We start from the raw sequence: 25,791 nt of genomic DNA, 5'->3' as shown, positions 1-25,791 counted from the left end.
CGTTACATCCGAGCTCACCAGTGTTGCATTGGGGGATATCCCAAAGATGCATTGGAGAATCCCCTTCAGATGTTCCAAGGTAAAGGTTCCATGGCAATTGTCCAGAAGTGCAAACCTCTTTTGGGCAATTGCCCTGCACTGGAACTATCTAAATACGATTTAAATTTTAAACTTTGAATGGTTCAGACTGGGTTATACCAATGGTTATCCAGAAAAAGTTAGTTAAGAATTAAAACCACTTCTAACTTCTGGTAGTTATTTGTCCTGACCCAGTGGATTTTCTGTACAACCCTGACTACTCCCCTCGATGTGAACGTAACACCACCTCCCTGACCCCCCCCCCCCCCCCCACACACACAAGAGGTCTCTCTCAACTCCCAACCAAGGGACTCTCCCCATCCCCAAAGGACTCGAATCGCTGACAGGGGCTCCCCAACCCTGGGATTCCCCCAATTCCACAAGGACTCTTCCCCTTCCACCCCATTCCAGGCCTGACTCTCAGCCCACTGCCCGCAAGCCCAAGTCCGATCCAACCCGAGGCCCGACCCCACCAACATCTGACCATCCACAATCTCCCCATTTCAGCCCAACCTCCAATCCCCGACCTCTGATCTCCTCTGACCTTTGTTCCTGACCTCCGACCACTACAAATCTGACGCCAACCCTCCCAACCTCCAATCTCCTCTGACCTTCAAATCCGCCAGCCCGACAGTTAAACTTCAATGGACCTACAAGCTTATCTGGTTTATGACAGCTAGTGCTTTGAAAAAGGGCGCATGGCCTCCTTCCCTTCGACACAGATGTTAGGCCCTAGATACCGACCCGCGCCCTCAGGAGGCTATATTCGGGGTGTCGGACCAGCCGGAGTTGGAAATGGGTGCGGAGGCAGATGTTGTAGCCTTCGCCTCGTTGATTGCCCGAAGGCGGGTCCTGTTAGGGTGGAGATCAACCTCTCCACCCTGTGCGCTGGCGTGGCGGGGGGATCTGCTGGAATTCTTGACGCTTGAAAAGGTCAAATTTGAACTGAGGGGAAGGGTGGAGGGGTGCTACAATTCATGGATGTTTTTCATTAATGCACTTTCGAGAATTGGATTACATCGAACATTAGGGGGCGGGGCTGGGAGGGTTGTGGGGGAGAGGGGACTGTATGTGTTAATCTGGGTGATTCCTAATTCTTTTTTGTCATTTGTTTATGTGAACATGCGGGCTAATGTTTGGGGTTTGGTGGGAGGATGGGATCGTTGTTATTGATATGGGGATTGACATTGCATTCGTTACTGATTATTGTTTATTGTTGGGTGTAAATTTGGGAGAAAATGTGAAAAAGGAGGAGAATAAAAATATTTTCAAAAAAAAGTAGGAAAGTGGGAACGGAGTGGCAATCCAATCTTGATTGGCACCTTGAGGGAGTTTTGGTCCATTTATTCTGCTGAATTTCAGAGAAGACATCACAAAAACAGATTATTCAGCACAACCAAACCAAGCTGCTGTTCTTGCTTCACACAGACCGCATCGTACTCCTTTCCATCTCACCTTGTCATCAAAATCTGCAATTGTGTTTTCCCCCCCATTTGTTTATCCAGCTTCTTTTATATGAACCAATCCTATTTGCCTCAACTACTCCACCTGGTGACGATTCCAATATTCTAACTACTCTCGGACATCCGGTGGCGGCATGTAGGAGGAAGTCACATGTTGTGTGGCTCCTGCCTGAGGCTTGATTTTTTAGAATTTAATGTTCGGTCCCAGGGGCAATTTTTCAACAAATAAGTGCAGATAAGCCAAAAGAAAGCCGCCGTGGAGATGGGGGCGAGTGAAGGTTCGCCGTCAAGTGAAAGGGTCAGCATGGCAACTGGAAAGATGGCGGAGGCTGGATTGCAGGGTGGGGCCCCACTGCTCACGGCAGAAAAGATGACCGAGGTGATGGCTTTGGAATTCGAGAAACATTTGCGAAACACACGGAGGTGATGACGAAGGAGATGGTGGCAGCACTGAAAGTGCTGGTGGAGGAGACAATTGGCCCAGTGAAGGTGGTGGTGTCGAAGCCATTGGTCGAGGTGCAGGAGCAGGGTTAGAAACTTAAGGGAGTGGAGGAGTCCTTGTCTCAACACAGCGGTCAGCTCAACTCGATTGGTGAGGAGCTGCTGAGGATGGTTGAGGCCAACAAAGGTCTGTGAGCCAAAGTGAAGGACCTGGAAAACAGTCCAAGGCGGCAAAATCTGACGATTGTGGACCTGCCCGAAGGGGTGGGGGGCCTGAGTCCGACTGAGTACAATGCCAAGATGTTAATGGAGCTGTTGTGAGAGGGGGACGATCCCTCCACCACGCACGAACTGGATCGGGCTCATCGGTCATTGATGCCTATACCAAAGGCGAATGAGCCGCCAAGAAAAGTGATTATTTGTTTCCACAGATACCACGTGAAGGAGAAGGTCCTGAGTTGGGCAAAGCAGAAGCGGGAGGTACAGCGGGCTGGAGCTGGTATATGTATTTACTAGGACTTAACCGTGGAGTTGGCGAGGAGGCGGGTGGTCTTCGGCCAAGTGAAGACGGCACTGCATAACAGCGTTGTGCGCAGAGTACCCAGCTAAATTGAGGATAATCTACAGCTCAAAAGACTTTTATTTGTAGACGGTGAAAGTGGCGGAGGCGATGGTAAAAGCTGAAGGACTGGAACAGAAGTGAGAACTGGGACTGAGGGTTGGTCTTGGACCGAGGATAGGATGGATAGAAGATTGTATATAGTTCCATTTTTTATTTTGTGTTGTTATATGGGGTGAAGTTACCTATTTGGATACGGTAGGAGTTGGGACTTTTTGTAATGACAGTTTTCTGGAGTTTGGTGTGTTTGAACTGGATTGTTTGTTTGAAGGGGATTTCTTTGTTTTCTTGGGACTGGGTGGGGGGAGAGGATGGAGGGGAGTGGTGCCTGGGCAGGGGCCTCTGCACTAACAAGCTCAAGCTGGCTAGTGGACGGGAGTGTGGTGGGGGGAGGGGCTGCGGCCACTGGAGCCTGGCCGAACCGGTTTCAATGGGCCTAGGAGGTGTGAAAAGTGGGAGGAGGGGACCGATACTGGGTGAGGTGTTTTTTGAGAGGAAGTGTATGGGGGGGATTCTGGGAGTGAAGGGGGCTGGTTTGATGGCAACAATTGGAGGGGACTGGTCAAGCCCAGAGGGCAGGGCCCTGAGTTATGATGATGGCGCATAGGAGGGGTGGGGGAAGTGAGAGACCCCCGGTCAGGATAGTTACGTGGAACGTGAGGGGTTTTGGGGAAGGGGGGGGGGGGAGCGGTAAAAAGGTTGAGGCTCTTTTCGCACCTAAAAAGCTTAAAAGCCAATGTTGTCATGCTACAGGAGACTCATCTGAGGGTGAAAGATCAAGGGCGGCTCAGGAAGGGCTAGGTAAGCCAAGTATTTCATTTGGGGTTCAACATCAGGGCGCGGGGGATAGCGGTTTTGGTCAGTAAGAGAGTGAGGTTCCAGGTGGAGAAGGTGGTGGCTACCAGGGGGGTAGCTATGTGCTAGTAACAGGGGCATTGGAGGGGAGGTTGGTGGCATTGGCAAGTGTGTATGGCCCTAACTGGTATGATGCAGGGTTTGTGAGGAAGGTGTTTGGGGCCATTCTGGACTTGGATTCGTACGAGCTAATAGTGGGAGGGGATTGGAATTTGGTGCAAGGGCCAAGGTTGGACAGGTCACAGCCTCGCTCGCTCACCCAGTCCGGGGGGGAGGGGTGGTGGTGGTGGTGGTGGTGGTGGTGGTGGGTGGGGGGGGGGTTTGGCGAGAAGGCGCTGACTGGGTGTGTGAGGGAAATGAGAGGGCTGGGCTCGTGGAGATTCTTGCACCCGAGGGAATGGGAGTATTTGTTTTTCTCCTTGGTTCACAAGGTTTATTCGAGGATAGACTTCTTTGTAGTAGGGAAGGCGCTGTTGGCTGGGGTTAGGGATTCAGAGTATTCGGTGATAGCAATTTCTGATCATGCACCGCATTGGGCGGACATGGTCCAGGAAAAGGGGGTAGCGCAGAGACCGGGGTGGAGAATGGACGTGGGGTTGCTGGGGGACCTAAGTTTTTGTGAGGATATCGGGAGGGTGATTGAGGAGTATGTGGGGTTTAACTATACTCTGGGGAAGTATCGCAGGCTGTGGTATGGGAGGCCCTGAAGGCGGTGGTGAGGGGGGAAGTGATATCGTTTAAGGCCAAGGTGGATAAAGAGGAGAGGAAAGAGCGTCAAAGGCTGATAGATGAGATGCTGGAGGTGGACAGCAGGTACGTGAGGGATGCATTTCCAGCATTTTTGGACAGAAGGAGGGAGCTACAGGTTAGCTTTGAACGGTTGTCCACGGGGAAGGCGGTGCACCAACTGAGGCGGGTGAAGGGAGTGATTTATGAGTATGGGGGGAAGGCGGGGCACATGCTAGCAGGCCAACTAAGGAAAGAGGAGGAAAATTGTCCAGATGTGGGATAGGAGGGGAAAATTGGTAGTGGCCCCGGACCAGATTAATAAGGTGTTTGAGGAGTTTTATGAAAATTTGTATAGGTCGAAGCCGCCGGGGGAGGATCAGAAGATGCAGGAGTTCCTAGGCGGATTGGAGTAGTCAAGGCTGGAGGAGGAAGTTAGGGCCACACTGGAGAGATCGGTAGGGGAACAGGAGGTAAAGGAGGCAATTGGGAGGATGCAATCGGGGAAGGTGGCAGGGCCAAATGGGTTCCCAGTGGAATATTACAAGAAATTTAAGGGCAAGTTGGTGCAGCTGATGATGGGGATGTTTGAGGAGGCGATAGGGAAGGGGTGCTACCACAAACATTGGGACTAGCCTCAATCTCTTTGTTAAAGAAAGATAAGGACCCGATGGAGGATGGGTCGTACAGGCCTATATCGCGACTGAATGTCGACGCAAAGATACTGCCAAAGTTACTGGTGGCTAGGTTGGAGGGGTGCCTACTGAAGGTGATAGGGGAGGAACAGACGGGGTTCGTGAAACAAAGGCAGCTGTTCTCAAACATTAGGAGGGTATTAAATGTAATCATGTGCTAGCTGAGGGAAAGGAGATGGAGCTTGTGGTTGCGCTGGATGCGGTAAAGGCATTTGATCGAGTAGAATGGGGGCATTTGATCGCGGTTCTTGAGAGGTTTGGGATCGGGTCGAGATTCACGGGGTGGGTACAGCTATTATATAAGGAACCAAGGGCGAGTGTCCGCACAAATAATATGAGTTTGGGGTACTTTGCTCTGCACGGGGGACTAGGCAGGGGTGTCCTATGTCCCTTCAGTTATTTGCATTAACGATAGAGCCTTTGGCCATCGCTTTAAGGAGCGCGGGACTGTGGAAGGGAATACTATGGGGGGGCGTAGGACATAAGGTGCTCCTGTACGCAGACGATTTATTGTTATATATATCAGAGCCGGGTGCATGGATGGGGAACATAATGGAACTTCTCCAAATGTGGTATTATTATACATGTCAGTAAAGTAAAGGTTAATAAAATGCACACAGAGAGCCACTAGAGGCAGCTAATCTCAGAAGTATATAAGGGATGATGCAGAGCCTTGTGGGACAGAAGGCTGGAGTAGGTGGTAGGAGCAGGAGCTGGCTAGAAGGACTGAAGATAGTGAGAGAGCAAGAGAGTTGTTCTCTGATCAACACTACACATCAAAGCCATCCAGATAGAGCAAGGCAGAGAACAACACATGGTACCAGGAGTTTGTCCCTAAAAAACTAGAAATAGGTAGATTAGAGAGGGCATCATAAACGAAAAAAGATTGAACGAAGCAATTGAGCTTCTACTTCTAAGGGAAATCCGTGAAGATGTAGAGTCTGCAGAAACTGGTCATCTCAGGACAAACGGTAAACTATGTAACAACTGGGCGTTCTTCAAACAACAGTTTGAATTTTTTGTTTATGCCTCCTGGCTTGTTAATGCCTCAGGCCATAGGAAACTAGCACTCTATTAAATGAGCTGGACGGCTGGCTGTGAAGATGTATCAAATATTCTCTGATGAGAATGAAAGTGAAAAAACTCAGGTCAAAGTGGTCATGAAAACATTTGTAGGCTGTTGGGGGCTTCCAACAAAAGAAAAGCCGAGTAAATGAATGCAGAAGCAAAAACAAGTAATGCTGGGAAGATTCTAAAATGTCCTATGAAAGTAATGCACTTGAAAAGAAATGTTCCCAAATGATGCATCGGGAAAGTGGCGCGAAAGTTTGTGATGCCGGTGAAGCTGTGGCGCAGCAAAAACGTTGGCGCGCTGGAAGAGAAGACCAGTTTGCGCAAGCGCACCTAAAAATGATGCGCGCTTCGGAAATCGGATACTCCACACATGCGCAGTGGAACAAAAGACGCGATTCAGAAAATTACCGTTCTGCGCATGCGAAAAAAGCGCACTCCGGATGAGGACCGTTCTGCGCATGTGCAATGGAAGTGTGCGCATGACGTCATGGACATGTTGACGTCAGGATGTTGTGGCTTCGCCCCCTTAAAGAGACAGTGCCCGGCAATCAAAAAAAACAGGTTTAAAGTGCAGAAAACTGAGTGAATCTCCACCAGCAACAGAACAAGACTTTTGCAGCAGTATTGACATGACAGCTTACAGCATTGACAGGACAGACTACAGCATGGAAGAAGCAGTTTCGCCAGGAACCAAATTTAATAAATCTTATACTGACTATAGGAAGATCAGAAGTATCCAATATGATGAAAAAACGTATAGCCATTTGAATAAAAACAGTGAACTCGGGCTGTTCGAAGAAGTGGAGACCTTCCTGATTGCGACAGTCAATGAAGTTGCTCCAAGGGATTTGGGTGTAGAATCTACAACGCTTCTGCAGAAGGAAACAAGTAAAAAATGGGCTGCAGACTAGATCTGAATGGCATAGCAATACCAATTAGGATAGATATAGGTGCTTACGCAAATATGATTTTGTGGAATTTTTTGTTGCAAGCTTATGAAATGCCAACCATAGAGAAGTCTAGGTGTCGACTGCTGGACTACAATGGGAACACGGTCATCACGGAAAGTACATGCCGTCTTCTGGAAAAATGGAAATACCTCTAGACTTTGAGGTGGTAAAAGATGAGGAGACATTGGTAGTAGGTGGACAAGCTTGGATCTGGTCCGAAGAGTATATTCAACAAATACGGAAGAAGAGGAAGAAGACTGGGAAAGTCTATCAAGATTATTCAATGAGCAAGATGAAGAAGACCATGAGGGTCTGACCACTGTGTGATGTAAAAAAGACAGCAGTGAGGAAACGAAGGGTGATGAGCAACACAAAGAAGACTGGGAAAGTCTACATCAATCACTTGTGTCTAGTGAAGTTGTAATCACTCGGAGCAATCCAGTTGTGCAGATTGGAAGTGGGATTGAGGATCTCAGCTGCACTGTCTGAAGGCTGATATGCAACGTGCACCAGTAAACAGGTAACGTGGGAGCACAGCCAGGGGGCACAGCCTATTGGAAGTTGAAGACTTCGTGGAACATCGAGAGTTCAAGAGTAAATCAGAGGATTCTGAGGACACGAATGAAGATGGTCGGGAAATGGTGCTTCTTGCGCACAGACAAACGGCAAGCTGGTTTTGAGGGCAGGGAAAGCACAAAAGTGACATCGAGGGCATGGTGAGAGACCGAGTTAACACAAAGAATGGTTCAGACCAATAGAACTTTTAATTGCTTGGACTGATAACTTGGCACTGTAACACTACCACAGTGAAGACTGAGTCCACACTCAGAAATTCTGGACTATAAAAAGTTTACAAACTTAAAAAAGAACGTTGTTATTTAATTCCTCAATTGCATGTAACTGACATAATTCTGGTGTTGATGTGTATGTTTCTTATTATCTATTTTAATTAAATCAACAGGGTTTAGAGAGGTAGAGGGTTAGTGTCAGCCATAGTGATTCGAGATAGTACAGGACAATGAGTATATGGGTTATACTGCATCACATAAGATGAAAGAAAAAATATTTTAATAATTTTTCTTTAGAAAAAAGGGGGGATGTGGTATTATTATACATGCCAGGGTGAGGGAGGGGAGGGGGGAGGTAACCAGGGTTAGGAAGGTAATTCTGCAGAGGGGGCTGCAGGCTGTGGGGGGTTAGGTCTCCCAAATTTATTATATTACTATTGGGTGGTGAATGCTGAAAAAATGAGGAGTTGGGTTGGAAGGGGGGAGTCCCAGTGGGTTAGAATAGAGGAGGGTCTGTGCAAGGGGTCAGGGTTGAGGGCGTTGGTAACAGCGCCGGTCCCAATGGCACCAGTGGTGGTGGCAATACTGAAGATTTGGAGCCAGTTGAGGCAGCACTTTAAGCTTGGGGCTGGGTCAGGGGAGATGCCGATTAGGTGGAACCATAGGTTTGAGCCAGGAAAGCTGTACGGGAGGTTTCGGAGATGGGAGGAGAGGGAGATCAGAGTATTAAAAGATGTGTTCCTGGGGGGATATTTTGCGAGATTGGAGGAGTTGGGGAAGTAATATGGACTGGGGCAATGGGAAGGGTTTCTGAGACTTTGCTAGGAAGGAGGTTCAGAGGTATTGATGATAGGGAGAATGGGGAAGAGGGGTGGTGTCGGCAATTTACGGGAGGATTTTGGGAGAGGATGGGGTGTCCACGGAGGGGATCACAGCCAATTGTGAGGAAGAGTTGGGGTAAGTTATGGAGGAAGGTTTGTGGTGTGAGGTGCTCTGGAGGGTAAATGCCTCAACCTCATGCGTGAGGTTGGGGCTGATGCAGCTAAAGGTCGTGTATAGGGTGCACCTCAGGAGGGCGAGGGTGAGCCAACTCTTTGAGGGAGTGGAGGACGTATGTGAGCACTGTGTGAGGAGCCCCGCAAACCATGTATGTTATATTACAGGGGTGTAATGTATTTGCTACTCGTTTGTCTTGTCGAGTTATACTTAACTTGATGATAAGCAGTCGAAGTCTTCCAGTTGATGACAAATTATTTATTGAGTAACAAAATAATGTGAGTTCTGTACTTTAATACTTTGACTAGTAGTAGAATTAACTAAGATTGAATTAAGTTAACAATGAATATAATACACTACACTCTGAGCTGGTCACTTCTATCCTCGAGCTACAACACACACAAAGAGAAGAAGAGGAGTGGGAAAACTGCTTGAGCTTGCTTATATGGTCCCTGTTAGTGTTGCCATCTAGTGATCATCTGACTGTACTGACTGCACATTAACTAATCATGTATTTACATATACAGAGATCACTACAATGTACATATGTTTTGGTCCTGCCGAAGCTGGAGAAGTATTGGAGGGAGGTTTTCATGTCATCTCGGGGATAGTGCATGTGAACTTGGAGCCAGGGCTCCTAGAAGCCTTTTTCAGGCTGCAGGCGGGTACGGGGGCAGATGTTTTAGCCTTCACCTCGCTGATTGCCCGGAGGCGGGTCCTGTTGGGGTGGAGGTCAGCTTCTCCACCCTGCGTCTCGGCTTGGCGGGGGGATCTCCTGGAATTTCTGACTCTCGAGAAGGTGACGTTTGAAGGGGGATGAAGGAAGGGTTCTACAATCCATGGGGACTGTTTATTATGCACTTTCGAGAATTGGTTGCCATTGAACATTGTGGGGGTGGGGTTGGACTGCACAACCCAGAAGTTGATTACATTTAGATAATTGTTCTTGATTGCACTGTTTACTGATTGATTGTTAATTTTCTTTTTTACTTGGAATGTACGGGTGATGTTTGGGTTTGTATATTGAAGGGGTTGCTTTTTGGGGGATTGGTACTATATTTGTTTTTGTTTGTTTCCTTTTGCATAGTGGTTAGCACCATGGCTTCACAGCGCCAGGGTGAATCGATTCCCGGCTTGGGTCACTGTCTGTAAGGAGTCTGCACGCTCGCCCTGTGTCTGCATGGGTTTCCTCCGGGTGCTCCGGTTTCCTCCCACAAGTCCCAAAGGACATGCTGTTATGTAGTTTGGACATTCTGAATTCTCCCTCTGAGTACCCGAACAGGCGCCGGAATGTGGCAACTAGGGGATTTTCACAGTAACTTCATTACAGTGTTAATGTAAGTCTACTTGTGACATTAAAGATTATAAAAATAAAATTTGATGAAAATGTTGAAAATGAGGAGAATAAAACAGTTAAAATAAAATTCTAACCACTCTCTGTTTAAAGAAGTTTCACCTGAATTCTCTCTCAGTATTATTATGTTATCGTCATGGTCCCTTGTTTTGGGCTCCTCAACAAGCGAGAACATCTTCTCCCCAGCTACCTAAATGTAATCAACTTCTGGGTTGTGAAGTCCAAAACACAATTTGAACCAAGTTACCATTTCATACTCTTGCAGGAGGTTAAAACTGCCCGTCACAAATCAAGGGCCTGATCGAACAGCCTCAACGCACTCGACTCAGGACATGATAAGGCCGTTAAATCTCACGAGAGGCCTAGCTAGATCTTGCGATTTGGACCTCGCCCTCACTGTTAGCCTCACTTAATTATGCCTGAGCCAGAGTCTCCTGAGACCTGGGATTGAACACAATTGTGGACCCAGGCGTAACGGCACCTGAGGGGAATCTCCCAGGTGGCACTGCCAGGGATTGGGCTTGGGGATGACCTGCTGTTGTGGGGTGGGGTGATGGGGGGGGGGGTCTTGAGGATCCCCTAGCAGGTAAGCTGGAGTATTGGGAGGATCTGGAACTTGTGAGTGCAGGAAATGAAAGTTAGTGCAGCCCCGTCTGGGTGTTCCTTGCCAAGACCCGTTTGATAGCGGGGTCGTTCTTTGCACTGCTGGTGTCGAGAAACAACCCCACTAAACACGCCCTGTCTCTGTTTCTTCCCGTTAAATCAACGCCCCAGGTTTTAAGAGCTATGAGATGGATTTTTCCACCTCGCCCACCGCAGGATCACCAAGGACGGGACGGGACCATGTGAAGGTCCGTTGACTTCGGTTGGGAATTTCTGTGGGGGGCAATAAAATTCTGGCCCAGGTGATTTAAGCAAACACCCAAGCAGTGAGATTTGTGATTCACCCACAATGGGGGCGATGAGTATAGCCGGGTAGCACACTTGGACTTTCCCAGGTCACTGTTCATCGCTTTCAAGGGCCCCTTGCTGAATTCTGATCAAAATCCTTTACAATCTTGAAGGGTGGTTGGTGCGCTGGGTGATTAGTTCTCAGGGAGCTTGCATGCCCAATCTATATCCTCCGACCAATGTCAATACTAACCAGTTGATCCAATAATTGAAAACACTCAATTAACTGGAGCTGAGTGGGTGAGCCAATTCAGAAACAACTTAGATTTATATTGGGCTTTAACCGGCGGGCTAGCTTAATTCTCGTCAGTGGAAAACTAATACATTCTCCTCTCCAAGTGAATTGGATAAGTAGTTGAAGGGGGGGGGAAACTCCTTCTGCGCCAGACGTTTCGAGCAGGTCTTCAACAGACTTTAATGAGAGACGTAACATTGAAATAAATATAACAATATTTAACTTTATTTTAAATTGGTGGTAACAAAAGGAACGTGGAAAAAAATTAAGTGAGTGGTTGTTTCATCTGAGCTGACACCAATTTCATTTTATTTATTTTGCCCCCTTAGTGTCCAACGGTTTGATGGGGTTATGGGGATAGGGTGGGGGATTGAGCTTAGGTAAGGTGCTCTAGCGAAGGGTCAGTGTAGACTCGATGGGCTGAATGGCCTTCCTAAGGGGTGTTATGACCCTTCGGTCAGTGGAAACAACTTCCCAATTACTCCATCAAAACCCTTCATGAGTTTGAACTCTTCTATTATATGCTGCTGGTTTAGCTCAGTTGGCTGGTTCGTGATGTGGGGTGCGCCACAAGCGCGGGTTCAATTCCCGTACCGTCTGAAGTTATTCATGAAGGCCCTACCTTCTCAACCTTACCGCTAGCCTGAGATGTGGTGACCCTCAGGTTAACTCATCACCAGTCAGCTCTCTCTTAAAGGGGAGAGCAGCCTCAGGTCCTCCGGGACTGTGGCGACATTTAACATCTCTATAACCTTCTGTACTCTGAGGAGAACAACCTGTAGTCTCTGCATCGATGCAGAAGAGAGTTTAAAATCTCTCTGATCAAAGATGAATCGATTCTTTGCAACTTTTGAGGCCTAATAGAGACAATTGTATATAAAAAAGGTTGAGAGTTCTGCAGCTATAAATACAGTCTTCCCAACAATTTTCCACACTGTTTTGATTTGACTTTAAATACTCTGCAGGTTACAAATTAATGACATGGTATTTTCAAAGACCTGAGCCATGTGATAAATGAACTGCCTATCTGTAAAATATTGTTAGTAAATAACACTGAAAATATTAATTAAAATATAATTAGTGAGATTGTACTTGACTGCATATTTTGCTCTCCTGCATAATTAATCAGAGCTGTCAGCTCACACTTTCTCAGCTTGAACTCGCAAACCAGCGTTCCAATCCAGGGAATTCTCTCTCTCACTCAATGACAAATTGTTCCCCCGGATCTCTTTGTGATTTCTCAATTTGCATCAAAATTGCCGTGGGTCACTGAAAAAAAAATTCCTCATGTTTTTATACATTGAACAATCTGGAGATTGGAGCTGTCCAATGAGAGGGGCTGCAACATGGTGATTTCCGCAAGGTCAGACAAGTACACTGGTCTTGGTGGGATGTCATGTGGAATTACATTGAATTTACAGCACAGACGAAAGCGGCCATTCAGCCCAACCAATCCGTTCTGGTGCTTTTGCTTCAGATTAGCCTCTTCCCATCCCTACTTCACCTCAGCCTTATCCTTCCATCCTTTTCTCCCTGATATGTTTATCTAACTTCTCCTTAAAGGCTATAACTCTCAACTACTCCGTGTGGGAACAAGTTCCATATTCTCATCATTCTCTGGATAAAAATGATTCTCTTGAAGTCACTGTTGAATGTACTGATTATTAATTGATATTGCAAGTTCTTAGATTTGGACTCCCCCCACCCACCACCACCACCCCACCACAAGTGGAAACATTTGTTGATACTTTAGCTCCCTCAACTATAGGGTGTACATATCTTAGTGTTTGAGCCTAGAATGTCCTGAGCTCTCGACCATGTCACCAGCGAAATGGTGCTGGCTGAGGGGAAAGATGGCGGGAGAGATGTCTTGATACAGTTCTTTGCACACTTCCTGGAGGTTACTTCTAGAACTAGCGCAGAAAAATCTGGGCATGTCCACCTGCTGAGGCGGAGGCCAGAAAGGTGTGGTGAGGTGATAATGTGAAATATATGTTTGTTCTTCTCCTATAGGTGTTGATGCTTGCTGAGGGACAATTACACCGTGGTAGTGTTGTTGCTGGGCCTCACTCAATTCCATTCGAGAGACTTGTGCAGATAATTGAGTCCAGTGATGAGGGAGCATGACATTGAGCGAGGTGTTGGCTGTCGAATGAGGCGTTAAAACGAGATCCCATCTGCTGCCTCAGGTGAAACTGGAAGATCTTCCTTGGAAGGAGATCAGAGGAGTTTCCCCCAGCGGGCCAGTCTTTATCCCTCAACCAACAAACAAGCTGTTGACTGCTGTGTTTCCTGTATTTCCACCATAATTCCACTTCAAAGGTACTCCATTGGCTATGAAGCATTTTGGAATGTCCAGATATTGTGAAAGGCATTAGTTTTGGCTAAGAGAAAATTGTTGGCCAGGACACCTAAAGGATTCTCTCTGCTCCTCACCGACTGGTACCATGGGATATTTAACCCCCACCTGAACTGGTGGAACAAGCCTTCAGTTTGATTTCTCACCTGAAGGATAGAGTTTCACCTGGAAACAACCGCTCCATGCTGCACTGAGCACAGTATTCTAACCGCCTTTGCACTGCCTCTTTGTGTTCCATCCACCCTCATTTGTTAAAACCCATTACCCAGAAAAAATGAAGACAGTGGAGGAGTTGAAAAATAGGCAAGGAAAAAGGGAAAGAGGAAATATAGAGGTGTTGCAGTTGTACTAATCTTTGGTGAGACTGCACTTGGAGTATTATGTGTAGTTTTGCTCTCCTTACCTAAGAAAGGATATACTTGACATAGAGGGTGTGAAATGAAGGTTCACCAGACTGATCGCTGGGATGGCAGGATTGTCCTCTGAGGAGAGATTGAGGAGACTGCACCTCTATTCTCTTGAGTTTAGAAGAATGAGAGGTGATCTCATTGAAATGTACAGAATTCCTATGGAACTCAACAGGGTAGATGCATAAAGGATGTTTCCCCTGGTTGAGGGGGGAGGGGTCCAGAACCAAGGGACACAGTAACAGAATAAAGAGGCAGGCCATTTAAGCCAGAGATGAGGAGGAATTTCTTCACTCAGGTGGTGAATCTTTGAAATTCTCTGCCATAGCGGGCTGTGGTGGCTCAATCATTGAGTATGTTCAAGACTGTGATCGATCGATTTCTGGGTATCAAAGATATCAAGGGATATGGGGACAGTGCGGGGTAATAGCGTTGAGGTAGAAGGTCAGCCACAATCTGGTGGAATGGTGGAGCAGGCCTGAGAGGCTGAATGGCCTACTCCTGCTCCTTTTTCCTAAGTTCCCAAGAGAAACTGATACCAGATTGGGTAAGAGAGAGGAGTAAGGGAAAATATAGCTTGGGATTGGAGAAAGATCCATATCACACTCATATTCAAGAACTAATTTAATTTCACTGTTAGTTTGAAATGATATGTATTATTCCAGTTTTAGTTCATTTATGCTAATTTATGTATAAATATCGATACAAACCCCTGCTCTGCTTTTGATTCTTCAAAAGATTATACATTTCTCAAGTTTCTTTCCCGATCTGGTGTGGGCCTATTTCTTTTCAGATACTGTCTCTAAGACTCAAAGGCTTTATAATGTTTCATTAAAAATATGCAGCAAAATGTTTTCACAGCTGTGATGTGAAAGAAAAGAAGGGCCTTTTAAAGCTGCAAAGGGATTAAACATGTGAGATAAATTTTAATTCATCAGGATGTGGAAACAGGTGGGGGATTTAATAAGTATTCAATGGACATAATATTTTTTATTAAAAGTTAGTTGCAATAAGTGACCGGGCGGGATATATATTAGTAACGGTGAACTGTGCATCAGACTCACACACCTAATTGAGCACATTGTACATTCTGCAGAGAGTGACGAGGGAATTCCGCTCTGAAAAGCTGGGATTGTTCTCCTCAGAGCAAAAAAGGCTAACGAGGAATTTAACAGATGTGCAAAATTATGACAGGTTTTGATAGATTTGATGGAAAGAAACTTCTTCCATGAGCAGGGTCGCCGGTAACCCGAGCATACACTTTGAAAATGATTGTCAAAAAAAGGACAAGAGAGATGAGGAAATGTTTTTTACTCAGCAAGTCGATTGTTTAAAACCCCCCCAACTGGTTCACACTGTCCTTTAGGGTAGGAGATGTGCCATCCTCACCTTGTCTGGCCTACATGTGACTCCAGACCCACAGCAATGTGGCTGACTCTTAAATGCCCTCTGAAATAGCCTCAGTTCAAAGGAAATTAGTGATGGGCCATAATTGCTGGCCTAGCCAGCGATGCTCGCATCCCATGAATGAAAAAAAGATTTTTCAGGCGCAGTTTAATAGAAATGAAACAGAAGTGTTTCGCCGCGCTTCCAGTGCCAAGAATGAAACTGCTAGTAAATGGGACTCTATTACATTTTTGGGCCTCGACGAGGAACTATCCACCGAGGCTGCACTTCGGCTCATTTCCTGCACTAGTTCAGCTCCCCAGTGCAGGAAGAGATCGGGGCGCCATTTCCAAATGCACTGCCAGGGTGCCCAGGTAGCAGTGCCATGGTGCCCGGGTGACTGCAGGGTACTACCCTTCCCAGAGCCTGACCACTTGGGTGCCCCCGAATGCCTGGGAGACTCCTCTCCCCCCCCCCCCCTTGGTCCACGTTTGTGGAAACCAGTGCTAAACGGTACCCTCTTGGGGTCTCCAAAGTGAGGCTGTTATGTCCACGCCTTGGGTAATTCTTGTAGAAATATATTTTAAGATATTTAGGTGAGCTTAACTGCAAACTCAAATGTGCAAATCTGGATCCGTCCCATTGAGATTGTTAGATCTTGCGAGGCGTAACAAGCATCATAAATCCCGCAAGAGGCTGACTCGGGACGCGACAAAGCTGTTAGAGCGCATCCATGATCTGGAATGTTCTGCATGGATGAATGGCCTCCTTTTTTACGGTGAAGTTTGATGATTCAATGGACATAGGAAGGGAAAGAGGCAGACATCACCAGAACAGAGAGAGTGGTATGAAGAACTGGTCCTCCCCCAGGGGCAGGAAACAAGGAGCTTCCAGTAGTCCTGACCCTGAGACAGTTGTTTCTATTATGGGGCAATGTGCAACTGGCCCCAGTGGCAATGTACAGTCTCCAGATTTGCTAAGGCTGGTGGCTGGGAGGAATGGTTAAGTTTTTGTACTCCTGAGGTTTAAGCACACAATCTTGGCTGACATTCCCTATGCTGACATTGGGGGATTGTGCACCGTGGAAGTGCTGTCTTTCTGTTGTGACGTTAAACTGAGGCCCCTCTACCCTCTCAGGTCACCGTAAAAATATCCCATGTTGCTATTTGAACATTATTGGGGGAGCTCCCCCAATATCCTGGCCAATATTGATCCCCAACCAGCACCTCTGGATGTTACCTCACGGTTGATTGTGGGATCTTTCTGTGCTTACATTTTCTGTTGCGTTTTCTACATTACCATAGTGACGACACTTCAAAAAACACTTTTGTGACTGTAAAGGCATTTGGGACATCCTAAGATCGAGAAAGATGTGACAGAAATGCAAGTTCTTTCTTTTTTCAATGCCAACTTTCCTTTCTTCTGACTGACACTGGGATCTGGTTGCACACAAATTTTCAACTCTCCCTAGGATGCCTTTGCCGGAGTGTTGCTATTCTGTGGAGTAAGGGTAGCCAGGCCCCGTGCCCTCACTGCAAAAATACTTTCCAAAAGATCTCAGGAACTTTCGATGATAGCTTTCTCCCTTTCCTAACCCCAGATGGTTCTGAAGGGTGGTGCACCCACACCCCCCAACCTCACCACCCTCCTTGCAACTGTTTTCCCAGCTAACCCGTCTTCTGCACACAGTGTGATCTGTTTACCTTCCATTGTCAACTGAACTGAAGAGAGAAGCTAATGACTGAAATTTAAAATGACTCACCCCCACAATCTCGTTGATTGACAGAACAGTCTTGAGGCGATGAAGGACCTAATTCCTTTTCTATAACTTGGGTCCTCAAATAGGATTTAAAGCTTCACACTTATGCTTTGCGTGACAGAAAATTATTTTCTTTGAAAATTGAGAACAGATTTTTGTTTCCAATCCAGGAGCTTGTTTCTCTTCGTCCCCCCCCCCAGTCTCGATAACCCGCTGCTTCACGCCACTCCAACAGACATCCCCCCCCCCCCCCCCCCCCTCCCCCCCCCCCCACCCGGCAGCCTGGACTCCCTTCACCCAAATCCCAGATAGAAAAATAAATTCTAACAATGCAAAGTTCCTTCCAGCCTGACCCTTTATATTTTACACGGCTCCTGGTTTTGCCAGCAGCACATCCTCTGGGACCTAGTTTACTAAACTGATGGGCAAGGATGCAAATGAAGTGGCACTCGAAGCTGACGGAGTGAATTTGGGCCCTGATTAGCCCACTCCCGTTCAGCTAACTCGCAATGAAGATCCTTGTCATGTTTGTTTTTACCACTGGGGATTTTAACTTCAAACAGGACCGCTCAGTTAAATCATACCAAAGGTGAAGGTCACTCAGGCAGGCTAAACTGATTTTTTTCTGAAGCAGAGCAATTTACAAGGACATCTTGCCTGGATAAGGGAGGAGAGTGGGGCCAAAGATTGGGGGTTGGGTGTGGGGGATGGTTTGGTGGGGAGGAGACGTGAGACCGGTTATAAGCATGAGCAAAACTATTGAGGTTAAAATCGTAAAATAAGGCACAACCTTAAATTACGCACTGAGATCATTCATTTGGAAATCACTGGATTCTATTATTCCATACCCTGAGCATTTGCCCACCCTCTTTTTTTCTGAACGATAAGATTCACGCTGGAGTCCGGTTCAATGGGCCTTCACCCCAGATGTCAGACAAATTTTTACTTCCCCTGCCTGAATTTCTCACATCAAAAGGGAGCTGGATGAATGCTTGAAAGGGAAATATAATTACAGGGCATTTGGGAAAAAGCAGAGAATGGGTTTAAGGGAAAGCTCAATAAGTACATGAGGAGAAAGGAACAGAAGGAACAACTGCAAGGGCAGATGAAATAGGGCGGCAAGAGGCTCAGTGGAGCATAAAAGCCAGCATTCAGCCTTTCAGGCCATTCAGCCCGTCGAGCCTGCTCCACCACAAAGTAATCATGGCTGATTTAGTTCTGGTCTGCCCTCCGTGACACTTGGCTCCCTTGTCTTTTAAAAACCTACCTAACTCTGCCTTGAACAAATTCAAATGACCCAGCCTCTACTGTTTTCTGGGGAAGACAATTTTACATAATAACAATCCTTACATGGTAAACCTCTTATTCTTAAACTGTGTCCCCCAGTTCTAATCACTCCCACAAGTGGAAATATCCAGCACGTTAGTGCAAAAGACAAGGCTGACGCATTCACAACAATCTTCAGCCAGACATGCGAGTGGATGATCCATCTCAGTCTCCTCCGGTGGCCTTCAGCAGCCAGTCTTCAGTCACTCCACGTGTTATCAAGAAACAGCTGAAGACACTGGACACGACAAAAGCAATGGGTCCTGACAATATTCCAGCAATAATACTGGACTTGTGCTCCAGAACTTGCAGTGCCCCCAGCCAAGCTGTTCCAGTACAGCTACAACACTGGCATCGACCCAGCAATGTGGAAAGTTGCCCAGCTATGCCCTATATGCAAGAAACAGGACAAATACAACCTGGCCAATTACCGCCCTATCAGTCTACTCTCCATCATCAGTAAAGTAATGGAAGGCGTCATTAATAATGCTATCAAATGGCACTCACTCAGCAATAACCTTCCCACTGATGCTCACTTTGGGTTCCACCAGGGCCACTCAGTTCCTGACCTCCGTACCAGCCTCCCCGAACAGGTGCCGGAATGTGGCGACTAGGGACTTTTCACAGTAACTTAATTGAAGCCTACTTGTGACAATAAGCGATTTTCATTTCATTTCATTACAGCCTTGGTTAAAACATGGACAAAAGAGCTAAACTCCAGAGGTGAGGTGAGAGTGACTGCCCTTGACACCAAGGCAGCATTTGATCATGTATGGAATCAAGGAGCCCTAGCAAAACTGGAGTCAATGGGAATCGGGTGGGGGAGTGGGGTGGGGGGGGGGGGGGGGGGGGGGGAATCCTCCGCTGATTGGATTCATCCTTGACACAAAGAAAGATAGTTGTGGTGGTTGGAGGTCAATCATCTCAGTCCCTGGGCATCACTGCAGGAGTTCCGCAGGGGAGTGTCAGGGACCCGGGTTCAATTCTCGTCTAAGGCCACTGTCTGTGGGGAGTTTGTACGCTCTTCCCATGTCTGCGTGGATTTCCTCTGGGTGCTCCGGTTCCCTCCCACAGTCCAAAGATGTACAGGGTAAGTGGATTGGCCATGCTAAATTGCCCCTTAGTGTCCAGGGATGTGAAGGTTTGATAATGGGGTTGCAAGGATAGGGTAAGATATGGATCAGTGCAAATTCAATGGGCCAAATGGCCTCTTTCTGCAATGTAGGGATTCTATGATTCTGTGATGGAATACTCTGCACTTGCCTGGATGATTGTAGCTCCAACAAGACTCAAGAAGCTTGACACCATCCAGGACAGTGCAGCCCACTTGATTGCTACCCCTTCCACAAACATTCAATCCCTCCACCACTGATGCACAGTAGCAGTCGTGTGAACCACTTACAAGATGCACTGCAGGCTCCTTAGTAAACACCTTTCAAATCCACGACTACTATCACCTAGAAGGACAAGAGCTGCAGAAACCTGGGAACCTCACCATAGAGACAAATCCCACCAATTCACTCACCACCCTGACTTGAAATATATCGCTGTTCTTTCACTGTCAGTGGGCCAGAATCCTGAAATTACCTCCTTAACAGCTCTGTGGGTGTACCTACATCTCAGGGGCTACAGCGGTTCAAGAAGGCAGCTCGCCACCACCTTCTCAAGGGCAATTAATGCTGGCCTAGCCAGCAACATCCACATCCCGTAAATGAAGAATAAACAAAATTCCTGCTGGTTTCCAGCCGGTCAAATCGCCTCAGGATCTTATATGGGGGAAAGTCATGTGATGAAAGCTCCAGGAATTCATTTAATCGCAGTTGGCAACCTTAGATGGGTGGCAACCCCGACCTAGGCCTGGGGGAGGGACAACCTCCATCTTGCTGGGTGCCTCCCTTGAACAGATTGTTTCCATGGCAACCATATTCTGGCACCCTGAGCCCCACCGTCCCACAGACCGAGGACTGAACCTGGAATCTGTTCGACCTGTGTGGGATTGAAGGATGATTTCCTCATCCTCCTGTCAGAGGTGTTTTGGTGGGAGGGGGGGGGGGGGGGGGGGGGGGGGGGGGTGCTGGGGAAGGGTGTTGGGGCTGTTGGCACTAGTTACTGTACAATGTGAATGTATTGTTTGAAGACTCAGCTTCTTAAAACGCCGATTTAATCAGCCACGGCAGACGTGAGCAGAACAGCTACAAACACTAATTCCTTCTTCCACTCGTGTTTACGATATTCAAAGTTTCACCAGCTCTGATTTTTCTCTTCTCCCCTGTGAATGCCAATTAGCAGGTAGCTACCACAATGGAGAGAGCAATAAAATTGAAAATATTCTCAAAGACAGGCATTAAAAATAAAATATGGATTATTATCCACAGACAACATTCCCTGGAGCATCAGACAAAGGCTTTCACACTGAAATGAAGTGGCGGGGTAGAAAGCAAGACAGTGGATTTGATTGTATCAGTGGGAAACAGTGGGCAGCACGGTGGCGCAGTGGGTTAGCCCTGCTGCCTCCCGGCGCCGAGGTCTAGGTTCGAATCCCTGCTCTGGGTCACTGTCCGTGACAGATGTGCAGGGTAGGTGGATTGGCAACGCTAAATTGCCCGTTAATTGGAAAAAAAATGAATTGGGTACTCTAAATTTATAAAAAGAAACAAAAAAAATCAGTGGGGAATAGTTGGCCATTTTCTTTCTCCGCGTGTAAAGCACTTACGTGTACAGAGGCTGCAACTGTAAATGAGAGGTCTTCTGAGGGGCCTGATAGCCATAAGAATCAAATCCTCCGATGAAGTCAACTGAAAACACAGGAGAGACAATGAGTATTTTGCAATGTGATTAATCAAAAGCTTTCAGGGTGTTGCGATGAGAGACGTTCTTTGCATCTTTTGGCCACACCTTGTAAACTTTCACTTTTCAGCTATTTCCATGCCACCCTCAATCCCCTCAACCAATCCCCTTCTTCAACCAACACCTGAAAACCAAATTATCTGATCATCATCTCATTGTTGTTTGTTGGAGCTTGCAGTGCACAAATTGGCAGGCGCTTTTCCATATATTAAACAGTACATTTCAAAAAGCCTTTCCTTGACTGTAAACTACGTTGAGATGTCCTTCAGCCATAAATGGTGCGATATAAATGCAGGTTATTTCTGTCTTTTACCATACACCTTATCAAAGAGATCATTAGATACCTAATTCTTTCTGGGGACTTGATGACTGACGACGTAACCAGCAATTATTATCCATTGCTAGTTGCCTCGTGAAGGTGGGTATGGGCCTTCCTCTTGAACTTAAGTCTTGTAGTGCTTTGATACAACTAAGCGGCTTGCTACATCACTTCAGAGGGCAGTTAAGAGTCAACCATATGCCCTGACAACATTCTGGCTATTGTATTGAAGACTCAATTCTGCTTCAGAACTAACTGTGCTCCGAGCTAAGTAGTTCCATTGCAGTTACACAGCGACACACTGGAATCTACCTGACAATGTGGTAAATTGCCCAGACGTGCCCTGTCCACAAAAGTTTCCATCCCGGCCAATTACTGCCCCATCAGACTACTCTTGATCATCAGCGAAGTGATGGAAAGTGTCATTAACAGTGCTATCAAGCAGCACTTACTCAGCAATAACCTGCTCATGAACGCACAGTATGAGTTCTGCCAGGAACACTCAGCTCCTGACCCCATTATACCTTTGGTTCAGGGATGGACAAAAAAGCAGAACTCAAGAGGTGAGGTGAGAGTGACTGCCCTGGAAATTCTGCAGCGAGTAACTCATCTCCTGACTCCCCAAAGCCCGTCCACAATCTACAAGGGGTGTAATGGTGTACTCTTCCCAAACCTGGATGAGTGCAGCTCCAACAACAATCAAGAGGCTCGACACTATCCAGGAAAAAGGGGCCGTTTGATTGATACCCTATCCACCACCTTTGACATTCACTCCCTCCACCATCAATGTACAGTGGAAGCAATGTCTGCCATCCACAAGATGTGCTGTGGCAACTCACTGAGGCTCCTTTGACAGTAACTTCCAAACCTATGGCCTCTACTACCTAGAAGGATAAGACGAGCTGATGCATGGGAACAGCACCACCTGCAAGCCACTCACTGTCCAGACATTGAAATATATCACCGTTCCTTCACTGGGTCAAAATGTTGGAACTCCGTCCCTAACAACATAATGGGTGTACCTACACCACATGGCATGCAGCAGTTCAAAACAGCAGCTCACTATCATTGATGGACAATAAATGATGGCCTAGCCAGCAACAAACACATTAGTGAAATAATAAAAAGAAATCTAGATATGTGTTTGAAGTCACTTATAGGCCAGACAGGGTAACAATGGAAGGTTCCTGATGTGTTGAGTATGCTGGGTCTGCGAGGACTGCGTTTACCAGAGCAGTGAGAGAGACAGGCTACCAACACTTGTAGAAGTACAACTCTATTTTATTTAGCTATGAGCTGTTAAACATACTTGCACTGTGGGTTGACACTATGTTAGGTTGATTGGAGACCTGAGGCTAACCTGACCAGACTATACTGCTAGCACATGGTAGATGTTTGTGTTACTGATCACAGGCTCTGACTGCCTCAGAGGCTGCATCCCTAATGAGTGGGAAAACTAGTGCCCTCTGGCTATATAATGGCCGTGTCCTGTCTGGTGATTGCCTGCTGTGTTCTGTGTGTTGATTGGTCTTTCAGTGTGTCAGTCAGTGTCTGTCTCTGCACCCTCATATACTTGTGTGTATATTATGACAGTTCCCTTGTGGATGTTAGTGAACCAATTGGAATTTCCCAATAATCTGATAATTTCATGGTCACTTTTACTGACACATGCTTTTAATTTCCAGATTTCTTAAACTGAATTAAAATTTTCTAACTTCCACAGTGGGATTCTTTAGCTGGTGAGCCTAAGCCTCTTTTTAAATTATTAGTCCTGTAACATAACCATTGATCCCCACCAACACCAATAGCAGATTAATTTTCTAGTCTTCATTTATAGTTTGTGAAATCTTGCAGTGCACAAATTGGCTGTTGAAATGGACTACGTAACAATGACACTTTGAGAGTGATTTCCTGTTTGCAAAAGGATGTTCTGCACAATTCAGATTGCACTGTAGAAAAACAAGCTCATTCTGGAGATAGAGCTCAATGAAATAGGGTGTTCAAGGGTGAGGTCTAGGTGAGGTTTTGTTTTTGATTCTCCCGACATGTGCACAGTTGCGGCATGGTGGCACAGTGGTTACCACTGCTGCCTCACCACACCAGAGACCCAGGTTCAATTCGACCTCACCCGACTGTCTGTGCAGAGTCTGCAAGTTCTCCCTGTGTCTGCGTGGGTTTCCTCTGGGTGCTCTAATTTCCTCCCACTGTCTAAAGATGTGCAGGTTTGGTGGAGTAGATATGTTAAATTGCCCCTAAATGGGATTACGGGGATAGGATGGGCCAAGGTAGGGTGCTCTTTCAAGAAGGTCAGACTTGATGGGCCGAATGGCCTCCTTCTGCACTGTAGGGATTCTATGATTCTACCTCCCGTTCACTCAATGTCTCTCTTGACCAGCGCAGGAGACTCCAGGTGAATGGCAATGAGAGCTTCCAGATTCAGGTTGGAGCTGCAGCTGCTTAAAGAGCCACAGCATTGTTTCAGGGTAAAAGGGCCATTTTGCAGCTAAAATATTTTGGAACCCATTTTTACAGTCTCCATCGATATGACGGCAATGCGGCAAGATCAAATAGTCAGCTTTCAGCAGTTGAGGCCGTGATACAAGATGTAGGGCAGGAATGTCTGCAAAGTTGGCCCACAATGGGATTCCCATCACACAAAATAAGAAACAATGAGATCTTGAAGGAATCTTGATTTCAACACCACTTAACATACCCCAAAATGCATTTAACCCACTTTATCTCGGTTTATATTGCATACCGGCCGTTCCATTACTTTGATCTCTAGGAAGGATTTTAAGGATCTTAGAGAGGGTGGAAAAAAGATTTACCAGAATGGTATCAACGATTAAGGGTTTCAGTTGTGTAGAGAAGCTGACGTTGTTTCTTCTTGGAGCGGAGAGGTTTTGTTAATAATATGTAAATTATATTGTTAAGAAACAGAGGTGAAGGACATTGTTTAAGTAAGCACCTGGAGCACTTATAAAGAGAGACTACTGGGGCATGGAGAATGTAGCTAGAAAGCAGTTATATGTAATTCTTCATTTTGCAAACATACCTATTTCCAAGAAAGGCTTCACTATTTAGTTTCAGACTTTACCAAAGGGCTTCGGATTGGGTTAACAAGATTACTGGGAGATTTGGGATCAGGTTAGCAAGGTTACTGGGAGAATTGATAGAGCTGTCCAAAATTATAATCGGTTTTAGAGGAGAACATGTTTCCACGAGCAATAGGGATGTAAAAAATGTGTGTTGATTTAAAACGATTGACTAAAAGTTAAAGGGGGAAATGAGGAGAAATATTTTACACTCTGGCAATCTGGAATACAATGCCTGAAAGGGTAGTGGAAGCAGATTGAATAAGGATTTCCAAAAGGAAACTGGCCATAAATTTGAAAATGAAAAACAAAGAGGGTGAATCTCCACCCCCGCTCGTATAGGTGCAAACTGCATTATGGCCAGAGACTCTCACTAGAGGGCCATAACCCAATTTGCGTCAGGGTGAACCCATTTTGAGATCCTCCCACCCCTGGCTGGTGATGTAATCTGGTTCATTGCCAACAGATTATCACATTTAAATACGCTTCACTTAAATATGCAGGATCTGATTTAAGATGGATTGACCCGGCTCATGGAATTCACCCACTCGCCGAGGCAATGTGAAGCTGACAGGAACACAGAGACCAAATGTGATGATCATGCCGGGGGAGCTTGGAGGACATTGTAGCCACCAGGTGGTCAGGGACATGGCTGGGCAGTGCCCAGGACAATGCCCTGGTGGGAATGGAAGATCCTGCCGGCGTGAACAGCCAAGAGATCTTGCCCGACATATTTTCACTTGAGTGACGTGTACCTACTGTATCACTTTATACTCACAGTTCCTGCATGTTTATTTACCAAACATGGCAGAGTGTCTCACATCTGCTTATTGAGTGCTGGTTGTCTGGGAAGAAGATTGGCTATAAATGTTGCTAGGATCTTGTTATGTTCAGGGTAGCTGGCAGTGAATCATTCAGACACTTTGACATTCTCATTTATTTAATTCAGGAGCTGTCCAGTGAGTGGAAAGTGCCTGGGGAATTTGCTTTCCATAGGAGTCAGATATTTTACAGAGCACTGGATGTTGGCACTGTCTGATTTTCCTACATCTTCTGTGACTTGGATCT

The 25,791-nt window shown here is 46.4% G+C and overlaps 1 protein-coding gene across 1 annotated transcript in view; it reads right to left on the bottom strand.

The window, feature by feature from the left end:
* The window catches only part of LOC140412183 (sodium/potassium-transporting ATPase subunit beta-1-interacting protein 1-like), a 1,037,825-nt gene that overhangs the window by 13,040 nt on the left and 998,994 nt on the right, over positions 1–25,791 (bottom strand). The window contains exon 6 of the mRNA XM_072500802.1: positions 21,176–21,257. Within this exon, the coding sequence (XP_072356903.1) occupies positions 21,176–21,257 (82 nt within the window). The remainder of the gene's footprint in view (positions 1–21,175; positions 21,258–25,791) is intronic.

This window comes from Scyliorhinus torazame, chromosome 1, assembly GCF_047496885.1.
Source record: "Scyliorhinus torazame isolate Kashiwa2021f chromosome 1, sScyTor2.1, whole genome shotgun sequence".
Lineage (NCBI taxonomy): Eukaryota > Metazoa > Chordata > Chondrichthyes > Carcharhiniformes > Scyliorhinidae > Scyliorhinus > Scyliorhinus torazame.
Note: the sequence above shows the minus strand (reverse complement) of the source record. Positions and strands in the feature narration are given on the sequence as shown.